The 12,717-nt window shown below is 38.8% G+C and overlaps 1 protein-coding gene across 1 annotated transcript; it reads right to left on the bottom strand.

Annotated features, from left to right (window-relative positions):
- Window positions 1-639: 639 nt before the first annotated feature.
- Window positions 640-5,888, bottom strand: LOC134629458 (germ cell-specific gene 1-like protein). The gene is made up of 5 exons (XM_063476794.1): window positions 5,281-5,888; window positions 3,855-3,902; window positions 3,108-3,260; window positions 2,436-2,547; window positions 640-1,804 (listed from the first exon to the last, which is right to left on the bottom strand). Exons 1-5 carry the CDS (start codon window positions 5,567-5,569, stop codon window positions 1,510-1,512), a joined length of 897 nt encoding a protein of 298 aa, XP_063332864.1. The 5' UTR covers window positions 5,570-5,888; the 3' UTR covers window positions 640-1,509.
- Window positions 5,889-12,717: the final 6,829 nt, after the last annotated feature.

The following is a 12,717-nucleotide window of genomic DNA, read 5'->3' as shown; positions in this document are numbered from 1 at the left end:
GGCTTTTTAAGACTGAATTTGCACTTTGCGAAGTATATGAAAGAGATGAGTGTGCAGGTCCACCTCTTAATTCAACTTTTATACAAGTAAATTTTGAAATCTTTCTATGATAGTATGTCAGCCTTGTGTGATGAGTAATCCTAAACATGAACATTAGAAATAAATTTGTGCCATTTGTAATGTAATTGTTGTATAAGTTGTTAATTGTTGCACATAATGAAATGTGAGCTAGAAAAGGCAAAATAAAGGCAAATATTTAAAAAAATGCCTCTGCAAAATTTGTTACAGTTGTTACTGGAGTGAAATGTAATTTTCCGAAGTGACTGATAAAGACAACACTGCCCTCTTCAGGAACTATGCATACATTGCTACATTCGTTTTATGTTTTTTTTTGTTTGTTTTTTTTTCAAACGACAGCTCTTGTTCTGGGCACTTTTAGAACACTCTCCAGACACAGGAAAAAACTACTAGGTTGAATATTATTTTTTTAATTTGTGCAAAAAAAAAAAAAGCGCTTCACTAAAAGCTACTGAAATCAACTTTGTATTATTTTTATAGTTCAAAAATGTAACTGAAAAAGTTTAATAAACTGTGTGTTCTATATTTGTATCATACTAAAAACACCAGATTTTGTGTTTTGTGGTGGGAAAGTAGCAGTCAATCAAAACACAATTTTGAAATGGGGAACTTTAATAGTCATCATACTTGCTTGAAACACTCCGCATAGCCATTTTACCGTCATGAAGTTTCTACTTTTCTCCAGTTAAAGCAGAATCATCAAATGAAAATGACTTACACTGTTAGAAATGTGGTGTACTGACTGTGATCACTCCAATAGTGCTAGTGTTTATGGGAATTTTATTCTCTGCGGTAAATTTCTTTCCAGTTTAAAAAAACAACAACCCTATTCTAGTCCATCAAAAGTGTTTTGCAAATGATCGTTTGACCTTTATGACACCATCAAACTTAGCCAAGGTGAACATTCAAAAGAAAAATGATACATTATTACCAACAATCATTCTGTGTACAAACTTGACATCTATTTTACAATAAATAGTACCATAAATACTGTAAACAGGCACATCATTTGCAGTATACATTTATGGCTTTGATTCACAAGAATGAAAACCCAGTTAGATTTTCTGACTGAACATGTCTAATAAGGCTAGTAGCATCAGAGAGACACTCATTCTTTTGAAACAGTATAGTTACACTTAACATTATATTTTAAATCTACATCGTTGTAAGCTGCACAAAAGAAAAAAAACACATTTATGTCACTTTTACAGCTGCAGCTGCAATTTTCCAACTTTAAACTTATATGACTTGAACCTTCACGATGGGTTTTAAATTAAGGCAGTATTTAAATGTGTCAGACACCGCTAACACCGTGACCTGTTATCTTTGTAGGTGTTCGTCCCACAGTGAACACTTACCAAAGACAACTATGCTTCAGTCCAATAAGATGCCACATTGAGAGAAATGCTGCCACCTACTGTCCTGTCTCACTCAGCACTGCTCTTCCCCCAAAGAATTTGCAATGTCACTGAAGTCCAGCGAGTCACCTGGTATAGGAGTTTTCCTGCCACTTTTTATGGTCTGACTAGAGTAATAATCCACAGATTTGGAGATGGAGTGCACAGAGTGCTCCCGGAAATATCCGAATGCCTCCCGTGCGTCCTCCTCCCTGATGCTTTGCTCGAAGGTCTTGCGTTTGTGTCTGAACTCAATGACGGTCTTCGTATAGGAGTTGAGGGTGGTGACAGATGCACCCATACAGCAGGTGAAGGAAGCCCAGGCCATGCTGATATAAAACAGCAAAAGAATTCACATTTTAATAAACAGATGTGGTAGCTGAAAAAAAAAAACCTAACAAAAAAAGTGAAAACTTAATGGTGCGCTTCAGTGTGGTGAGGCATTCTGACGTTTTACCCTCAATACCGTGACACTGTATTTGGTAAGATTAGTGCCAATCACTTTAAGTCCCTCTGGTCTCCTCAAGCAGGCTGGTTCGCATGTGAGGTCAGACAATCAAATCATCATCCCATGTCGTTTTCATGCAGACTGGATAATTCCCACAGAAGGTCAAGAATTGTTTAGCCTCCAAAATGAATTTTCAGCATACTGTGCACATTGTAAAGGAGTAAAATATTATTCCCTTATGCAATTCTAATCACACCCGCACTGGGGCTTTGGACACCAAAGCCTAATCCTACCATAACACGAGAGCTTTGGGCTTTTTTCATTACAGACAGTGATGCTGAAGAGAGGTGAGATCAGAGCTTCTGCTGACAGTGTGAGGCAGCGACATGCAGAGTGGACTTCTTCATCCTGTTTCTTAAAGAACGATTTGACTTAACTCTATCTATGTAACACTATAAATAACACAGCGTATAAAATTATCTGTATTGAGGTGGATGTTTGCAGAGTCTTACCAGAAAGACCAGCCATAGTCCCAGTTGTAGGGCCTCCAATCTGGTGGGCCAAGGCTGACGGTGACCTGGAAAACCTGTGTGTACATGACATGAGCCACCATGCCAAGAAGACCTGAAATCATATGCACAGTATATCGTTAGTAAGCTTTTCTGATTCAGTGTACAAACAGAAAAGAAGAACAGTATTAAAAAAATACTTTGATGATTTCTTTCGAGTGCAGAATCAACCCTTTCCATGGGAATGGAAATATGAATATTTTAAGTAAAAACAATGACGTTATCCAGGTGTAGATAACCTAAAATCCTCATCCAAGTAATTTACTAAGGTTAATTTACAAACTGTTATTTTGGGAAAAGAAGTGAAAAACATATTCAGCTGACACTCTGCTTTCTTCTCAAGGCTTCTGTTTCTTTTTTAGATTTTGAATTGAGTTCAGATTTATTTCTGATCATTACAAGGAAACCAGAGGGATGTTTCTCTGGTTCAAGAACAACAGCTCCCTCCTTATCAACAGATTAACCAGGATATGTTTGTTATGCCGTACTTCAAAAGCTGACTTACAAAGATAAATGACAATCTTAGAAACAAGAATCAAATAATTGAATACAGTACACTGCAGGAAATGTCACAAAAGCATTAAAGTTAATGACAAATAGAATGAAGCACACTACCTGAAAGCACTGTAAAGATGGCAGCGAAGGCATTGAGTTTGAGTCCATCAATGACATTGCTGGAGTGCACTAGCTCCAAACACATGAGACTGAAGCCAACCACCAGCAGAATAATGTACAACATCTCAGAAACAAGTGACAACCACAGCATCCCTGAAAAATGCCCAAAAAGCAAACAAGAAATGCACAATAACATAAATTAAGATGAAGATTCTTTATTACAGGGAAGATTTTGATTTATTGTCACCTAACATCTCAATCTCACTGGTTAGTTAGACTTAATGTGGGGTGAAAGTAACATGACGATCTCATATGAAGTGCTACTTGAACTGATGTCAAAGCTTTCCGGTTTACAGAAAGCTTTATTCAGCCTTCCAATTAATCTAGTGGAATATAATCTGGCTGCACATGATGATCAGACATTTCAACTCTCTTCACTCCGCTTCTCAATTTTTTGCTTATCTTGACAGACAGACTGACAGGAATTAAGCATTTCTCAAGTGAAAGTGTCATCACAGCTAAACATCTGTGAAACTTTAAACTGAATGCGTGAGCCCTCCTTCATGATTTCACATTAAAACATTCTTGAACTGACAGTTGCTGATTAAATTAGAATCGACCAAGATGTTACAGTGATGCAGAAATATTCACAAACATGGGGATGTACAGCTCAGTGAATGAAAATAGTTGTAAGAATTAGAGGGCTTAAAGAGTTGTGATAACCAAGGTAAAGCAGATAGCACTCACCTTTTTCTGATGCAGGGGCTAAATCAATAAAACTTCGACATCTCTCACCTAGAAACACAGGAAAAGATGACATGCTGTCATGATTTATTATTTATTACTGATTTATGTATATATGCACTTTGAAAACACGGATTAGCTCAAAAACTGTGGCATAATGACAGCCTGTGGCAAACAGGATACAAAATAACCAGTGACACTAAGGATTCCTGCAGACGTGATGTTTTCCATCTGTTGACCAGAGCATGCCACTGGATTTGTTGCAAGTGGAATGCTTTAATCAGGTAGAAGGAGGGTGGCAACAGCTGTTTTGAGGAAAAACTCATCAAGGCCTCTGTTATGTAATCCTTATTAACTCAAGCTGTCTCAGCACCCCCTTCCTCCTCACCATCCCACAGTCACTTGATAAGATAAAAATGTGTTATTGCAATTGCTTCTTGGATATGCTGAATTTGTGGTTTGTTTCTAGTACATCACAAAAACACAGATTATCAGCACAGGTTGTCATGGAGTATTACAGAGCTGACAGACAGATGCTGCAGCAATTCCTTATCCAGCTGTAATAAACTAAACAGAGAGAGGACTAATCTGGGCTGATCACACCTTTTGTCCCTGAACTTTTTATGGTCATGATCACTAATCCACCCTCTTGAGCCCTCTGTTATTAATTTACAATACTCCATAATGGTCAGACTTAGTGAGTAACTTAAGCAACACACTATTCAAGTCCCAGGCAGCCGGCCAGCTGGGGATCTAAGTGCTACTTTGTCTCCCTTAAAAAATAAATAATGATGAAAAAGTGAATTAAACGATTTCAGACTCAAGCTTTCAAGTGCTGCTGCTTACTTTTCTAAGCCATAATGACACAAATGGAGAGCCATTAAAAAAAGAAGGAAAGAAAATCTCTGAAGGAGCAGCCAATCTCCATTTTAACTAAATGTTGTATTTTGACAAAGGAGGAGATTAAAATGACACATTTATAAAAATGACTATTTGTTGTTGTTTTTTTTGTTTGTTTTTTTTTTGTTTTTTTAAATTTCTTTGGCTATTTTAAATTTTGAATGCTTGTTCGTTAATGCTTACATCAGCTCAGGTAACAGAACGTTGTCAAGTTTGATGATGGCAACAATTATAAACAATTAAAACAAAAGATTAAAAAAAGATTATAAATAATAAGAAAAAATTAGCCCCAAATGGTTAAAGTTTTTACACTGATTTCAAAGCCATTCCTTCGTAATCATGTATAGGAGCATGTGCCATTTTTCTTCACTTACAGCTTTTATTGCCGATACTATCGTTGTGTTAAATGAATAGTTATATGTGTTTCTCTTAAGTTAGGAAAAAGAACCAAAGTATAGTATGTAATCATTCCAGCTCTTGTGTTAACTAATGAAAAACATTCACGCACTACACACACACACCTTCTTACTTTCATCGTGAATATTTTCCTCGCATGAGATCCAGATTCCGGTGTGGAACTGACGGAACAGGAACCTGTCGTCGCCTGTCTCCCAGCTGTACACCACTTTGTTGGGGTCCGTTTCGTTCACCCCGTAGTCTATACACTGGTGCGTCCGCAGCTTGCTGCACTTTGGCTTGGGCACTCTCTGCGTCCCGACGCACCAGTAAGTAGTTATGAACGCGGTTATGGAGAAAAACAGGGCGAAGAAGTTCAAGCTAAGCGACAGAAGGGTCCTGGATCGGCGGCTCATCCTCATTGTCTGCGTAAAGGATGAGGCAGCGCGCGGCGTTCCGAAAAGTTCATGGGTGCGAAGTAGGAGGGACGCGCGAACCGCAGCTAATTTCCAAGCACAACAGATAAGGTGATGATCACATTCGGCACTCGGCAGTTTTCAACAACTTCCACTGATGCACGAAGTGCAAACATCATCTCCGATAGAGCTGAGCTGTTTGCCAAAATGTCACATTTCCGTCATTTTCACACGCGCTGCCCCACGAGTGTCCACCCTATAGGATGTCACGTTGTGTGAGGATTTGACCAAGTGCGGGATTTTCTTATGACGCTCTCTCTCCCGGACTCCCTCTCGCCGTCATTTACGCCTCCCCTCCCTCCATGCCTAACAATTTATCAGCTGCAAGGCGATTATCAGACTGATGCGTAGGAAGTTACCACGGAAACGTTGAAATAAGATGCAGCAAGAGTTTAAAAGTGAAAGCTGTAAGAGGCTATTCTGGGATATGTGAGTGTATTTTCACGAAGCGGAAAATTAAAATAAAAAAAATCTCAGACCTATGAAACAGTTCATATGGTTGATCCTGAGAGTTCAGCTTCAACAAGCTATTTTAAAGCAATACGGCAAAAAGAGACTTTCTTCTGACACCTCAATAGTCCTCTATTTGGAAGCCACTTTGTAACTGTATTCTTTAATATAATAATAGTGGCTATTTTATAATGCTACACCTAGAGGACAATAGCCTATTTAGCACAATGAAAATTACGGACGTGAGGACGTGAAAAAAATAAAACTAAACAATAAATGAACCTCATGAAGTTTCGGTTAATTTTATGTTGTGACCAGTGACAATAGCTGTAAATAATCAGTCAATTAACTTAGCAAAACCTGTTAAAACTTATTAAAAGTTTAATGCAGGAAATGTTTTCAGATGTTTATCTGTTGATCTTAATTGAGGAAGGCTGAAAGAGAATTGTGAAAGAATTATTTTTAATTTATTTTTGTTTGAAAAAGGAGTATCAGACTTAAAACATTACAGATGAATAAATAATATCTATGATGTCCTCACCAGTTCATTCAGTTCTTAAAATGAATGAAATGTAATAGAATTCAGTTGCATAAGAGTTAATTTGAAATTCATGGCAACACTTTCTACTTCTCGCCTTCATTTCTGAGAGTTGGTTTTGTTTTCAGAGAAGCTGACCTGCGCTCTTGCATTTAGAGGGAGGTCATGTGGGGAGGATGATGAGCCTGCAGCTGCTCCGGACAAAATCAAAAGTGAGCAGAGCTCAACGGACTTGAGCTCTGCTCACTGATATAAGCAGAGAAAACTGCAGACTCTAGAGGCGAGGTGCCGAGAGTCCTCAGCGAATGACTTCTAATCTGAATTTTGCAGGAAATGTGCTTATTAAACAAAAAAAACAAAAAAAAACAGGGCTCCTGTACAGTAAATATTTACAACCCCAGGGGAAAAAGAGGGCAAATAGGCCTGCCATCTCTGTTAGCTCAGCAACATGCTGTCATTTTCAGCCTGGGAAGCTAATCCGCACTTCAACATGACTATGAGAACTGATAAAATAGGCCAGAGCATGTTTACCAGAGTGTCCCAAATACTCATGAACAAACTGCTAGTCATACTAGGGTAGCAGGGCAAGGTAGTAAACACCTTATAAGATCAAAGATGATTAAGACGTGAGGAAAACATTTGTTGTTGTTGGTTTAATCTTTAACTGACATCTACCAGTCCTCAAAGGGTTACAAAACAATTTCTAAGGCTCTGGGACTCCAGTGAACCATAATGGGAGCCATTATCCACAAATGGAGAAAACTTGGAACAGTACTGAACCTTCCCAGGAGAGGCTGGACTACCAAAGTTTCAGAATGTGTTGATAATTAATCCAGGAAGCCCCCCCCCCCCCCCCCCCCCCCCCCCCCCCCCACACACACACACACACACACACACACACACACACACACACACACACACACATGTGTGTGTATTTATATCCTTGTGGGGACATCTCATTGACACAATGCTTTCCCTAGCCCCTTACCCTAACCCTAACCATCAAAAATGAATGCCTAACCCTGACCCTTACCCTAAACCTAACCATAACCTAATTGTAACCCTGACACTAAAACCACATTTTGAGGCTCAAAAATGCCTTCAAACTCGTGGGGACCGGGATTTTGGTCCCCACAAGGGCTGTTTGTCCCCACAAGTATAGTAAACTACCAATTTTTGGTCCCCATGAAGATGTTAATACCCGTCCACACACACACACACACACACACACATGTGTGTATTTATATCCTTGTGGGGACATCTCATTGACACAATGCTTTCCCTAGCCGCTTACCCTAACCCTAACCATCAAAAATGAATGCCTAACCCTGACCCTGACCCTAAACCTAACCATAACCTAATTGTAACCCTGACACTAAAACCACATTTTGAGTCTCAAAAATGCCTTCAAACTCGTGGGGACCGGGATTTTGGTCCCCACGAGGGCTGATTGTCCCCACAAGTATAGTAAACTACCAATTTTTGGTCCCCATGAAGATGTTAATACCCGTCCACACACACACACACACACACACACACACACACACACACACACACACACACACACACACACACACACACACACACACACACACACACACAAAGCCAGAAAAACACCTAAAGAACTGCAGGCCTGACTTTCCACAGTTAAGGTCAGTGTTCATGATTCAAAAATAAGGAAGAGACTGGGCAAAAATGGCGAATTGGGAGAATTCCAAAGAGAAAAGTGCTGCTGACCAAGAAGAACACAAAGGTTCGTCTCACATTTGCCCAAAACAATCCCCAGGACTTTGGGGAAAATATTCTGTGGACTGATGAAACAAAAGTTTAATGTTTATTGGAAAGTCTGAGTCCTGTTAAATCGGCATAACCATGAACCATGAATGTGCTACCATAAAATCCTGAAGAAGAATGTCCAGCCATCAGTTTGTGCTCTAAAGCTCTAGCACACTTGGGTTATGTAGCAGGACTATAATCCATAGCAAGTCCACCTAAATGAATGCTTTGTAGTGGCCTAGTCAAACTCTACACTTAAATTCTATTGAGATGCTTTGGCATAATCTAGGGAGCTTGGAAAGACAGCGACTGGACTTCTTTAAGTATCTCGAAGACGTTTCACCCAAGAAGCTTCTTCAGTTCTTCTCAGATTAGAAGTGAAAGTCTTCAAGAAACCTTAATAAGTCTAGTTATTTTCTTTCAAAGCTCCTTAGAGTAGAATGACCTGGATAACTAAGAACCTACACGGACACTTTGGCATAATCTTAAACAGACAGTTAATGCTTAAAAAAACCTTCCAATGTGGTTGAATTAAAATAATTCTGCAAAGAACAGTATACCAAAATCCCCCCTACCATGATGTGAAGACTCACAAATACTTGATTGCAGTTCTTGTTGCCAAGGGTAACACAACCAATTATTAGATTTTGGGGGCAATTACTTTTTCACATAGGTTTGGATAACTTTTCTCTCTTAATAAATGAAATCATCATTTAAAAATGGCATTTTGTATTCATTTGGGTTGTTTTTTTCTACACTGCAGTTCTTTAATCTGAAACATATGAGTGTGAAAAATATGCAACAAACTAAGAGCTCAGGAGTCAAATAATTTTTATGGCACTGCACTTGTCTACAGTCTGGTAAACTGCTTATGACGTCTCTGTGATGGTCATAGGCCGTCTCTTAAGCTCGTGACAAGAAGTTAATCCGCACTTTTAAGTTAACCAGTCTTTTCCTGTAATGTGGGAAATCCAATCACACATCCAACCAAGACTTTGAGCACAATAATTCAGTTCACAAATGTGTCAGATAGAGTTTTACTATGCACACAGCATCCACCAATGGAAATTAAGACTGATTCAGTATTCATATCAACATAGTATAAAGCAAAGCAAAATAGATGTTCTTTAGTTCTCTTGTACTTAAAGTCCAGCTTTTTTTTTTAAAGTATACTCTTGGTTAGGAACTATAACTTTGGAACAGCCAGGGCTTTCAGTTTTTGGATGGTAGCTGAAGTTGTCAAAGCATGTAAAACAAAGCAGTCTTTTTTTTACTTGTGCACATTGGGAATGGCATTTCTCATTCTTTGTTAGCACTGGCAAATGTTTAGGGCATTAAGGCAAATGGCTAAGCACAATTGTTCAAGCACTTCAACTAATTACAAGTTGTATATACCGTTGTGATCAAAGTAGATAATATTTCAGATAGTTTTACTCTCCAAAAGATTTTTTTGATTTGATTTTTTTTATCTTGGGAGGCACTGCATGGACAGTAATCCATCTACACGCCAAAATTTGCTTATGCCACAAGTGTAAATATGACTATTGTAAAACAAACCCCCTCACAGAAGAGAAAGAAAAGTAGCAAGGCAGTATAGCAAGGAGGAGACCACAGAGTAGATCCAGAGTAGATCCAGAGAATGGATGTAGTGTACTCTCACTTTAGCCAAATTATCTGTGGCCAAACAGGAGCGACAGGATGTACAGTGGTTCACAGCAGTAGTTTACTTCTGTGGTACAATACTGCACTTAGCAGACCTATGTAAGTATCTTATTGGTATGCAAAAACTGAAGACTTTCATCTTTAATCCAAGGGATTTAACAAAAGTATTGCACCGACTGTTTAGGAATAATGAACATTTTTATACTCATTTTTAGAGGCTCAAAGGAAATTAGACAGATGACTGATAAAGATACTAGTTCCCTCATTACTTTATGACAGATTAGAGATATAAAAGATCTGGAGTTAATTCCAAGTGTTGTACTTGTAGTTGCATTGTTTAATCCAGCTATTCCCTGGAACTCTCAAGATGAAATCCAAAAGAATGTCAATGAAAATGAAGGAGGACATCGTTACCCTGAAAAGTCCAAATCAGATAGATAGCAAAATATTTAGGGGCGCCCAAATCAATTATCTGGTACATTCTTAAAAAGAATGAATGCAGTGGTCAGCTCACCAACACCAAAAGGCCTGGAAAAGCAGGAATGGCAGCCAAAGAGGATGATCACAATACTCTTTGCTTTGGTTACCACTTCAAAATATCCTGCAAATTAAACGTCTGTGACCAAACAGGAGTGAGAGGATGTCACAAGGAGTTAGGTATATTATTTTCAGAGTCTACAATCAAGAGACATTCATGAATGGAAATGCAGAGATTTCACAATAAGTTGCAGACCAGTGATTACACTGAAGATCAGGAAGATTATATTTAGCCAGAAAACATCTAAAAGAGCATGTGCAGTACTGCAAAGAAAAAAATCTTTGGACAGATGAAACCAAGATTAACTTGAACTAGAATGATGAGAAGAGGAAAGTGTATAAAAGGAGAGAAACAGCTTATAATCCAAAGAATACCAAATTATCTATCAAACATGGCAATGTTATGGAAGGGCCAATGGAACCGGGTCATTAGTGTTTACTGATAATGTGATTGCTGATAGAAGTAACAGGATTAATTCTGCAGTGTCCATACTATCTGCTCAGAAGGGATTACAGTCCTAATGACTTAAAGAATACTGTTAAAGCAAACCAGGAGTTTCTCGAGGCATGGCCATACAGCAGCGGTCCCTAACCCCCGGTCGTGAGTCGTTTGGTGAGTCGGGTGTGAAATTTATGCTTTTCAGGAGTTTTATTGGTTTTTTTAAGCGTTTTTATCGTTAACTCGGTTTCCCTGGGTCTTTTCCTGTGTGTTATGAATAATTCTTCTTACTTAGGTACCAGTACTGGTTTTATTTTGTTGTATTTAAAGGCCGGTCCGTGAAAATATTGTCGGACATAAACCGTTCCGTGGTGCAAAAAAGGTTGGGGACCGCTGCCATACGGCATACTTTCCATCACTGAAGACAAAACTGAGTTCAGGAAGAGTCACAAACAATCAGCACCTGAAGGCAGTAAAGGCCTGGCAGAGTATCTTAAGCGAAGGAAATACAGCATTTGCTCATGTCCATGGGTTCTTGGCTTTGACCTTGTGTCCACAGTTGTCGCCATACTCTTCACAGTCATAGTCAGGATGCTGTAAGAGATACTAAATGCAAAAAATCATCTTGCAGCTGAGGTAGTTCACACATTGTCACTGCTGTTCACTGGATGGCGTGGCATGTTGCTGCAGGATGCTGTGGTAGCCATGTTGGTTCGGTGCCTTCAACTTTCAATAAATCCCCAACAGTGTCAGAAGCAAAGCTCCCCCACACCATCACACCTCCTCCATGCTTCACAGTGGGAAACAGGAAAGTAGAGACCATGCGTCTCCTCTGAACAGTTGATGTAGAAATGTGTCTGCTGCTGGAACTCTGTGTGACAGACAACTCTGTGTGGGCTCTAATCATTTAACTTGCGATTTCTGAGGAATCAAAAATATAATCTAAAATATAATTACTTGCTACGTAATTCCATATATCTTGCTTCATATATTTGATGTCTTCAGTTTGTATATACAATGTAGAAAGCAGTAAAAATCAAGAAAAACCACGAGAGAAACCATGAGAAGGTGTGTCCAAACTTTCAACTGGTAGTGTATAGACATCTTAGCTTTCAGGCACAGAAGCCAGAATGGATTTCTCTAGTTGCTGGAATAGAAAAATACAACTGAAATGTTAGGATTTGATAGGAGAAAATAAGTTGGCACATTTCCTTACAGCTTTTCCTAAGCCTAGGGCACAAGCATCATGAATTATCATTGATGGAAGAAGAAAAAAAAAGGAAAAAAAACTAAAGCACTAAAAGCAATTGTATGTTCTTTTGTCCCTTGGAACATCTTTGGGTGACAGCTTTTGCACAAATCAAGATGACCAAGTATATAGACACACAGATTAACAGACACAAATTTTCCTTCAGGAGATTATTTCATATCCGTGTTCTATATGACCACAAAATACATGCAGCATAGCAATTTTTAACTGCAAAATGCAGACTTACAAGGATATTTTGATAGTATGCACAACTACCCATGTCAAAAGAGATTAAAAGTCATTGCACTGTATGTTTTGATTTGGTCATGAATACCTTTAAAGCATATGCAGTCTCATAGCACACATAGTAAGGGCTAAGCTCTTGACAGACACAGCATTCATTTGTATTTCCACAGCAACTTCCACTTAAAGCTGCTAAGAGT

Source organism: Pelmatolapia mariae, linkage group LG6 (assembly GCF_036321145.2).
Source record: "Pelmatolapia mariae isolate MD_Pm_ZW linkage group LG6, Pm_UMD_F_2, whole genome shotgun sequence".
Taxonomy (NCBI): domain Eukaryota; kingdom Metazoa; phylum Chordata; class Actinopteri; order Cichliformes; family Cichlidae; genus Pelmatolapia; species Pelmatolapia mariae.
Note: the sequence above shows the minus strand (reverse complement) of the source record. Positions and strands in the feature narration are given on the sequence as shown.

Excerpts from the sequence above, each read along its gene's own strand:
- LOC134629458 (XM_063476794.1), bottom strand. The coding sequence starts at position 5,569 with ATGAGGATGAGCCGCCGATCCAGGACCCTTCTGTCGCTTAGCTTGAAC. Across the intron at positions 3,903-5,280 it reads GGAAAATATTCACGATGAAA|GTGAGAGATGTCGAAGTTTT; the intron begins GTAAGAAGGTGT and ends CTGTGTTTCTAG. Across the intron at positions 2,548-3,107 it reads CATCTTTACAGTGCTTTCAG|GTCTTCTTGGCATGGTGGCT; the intron begins GTAGTGTGCTTC and ends ATATGATTTCAG.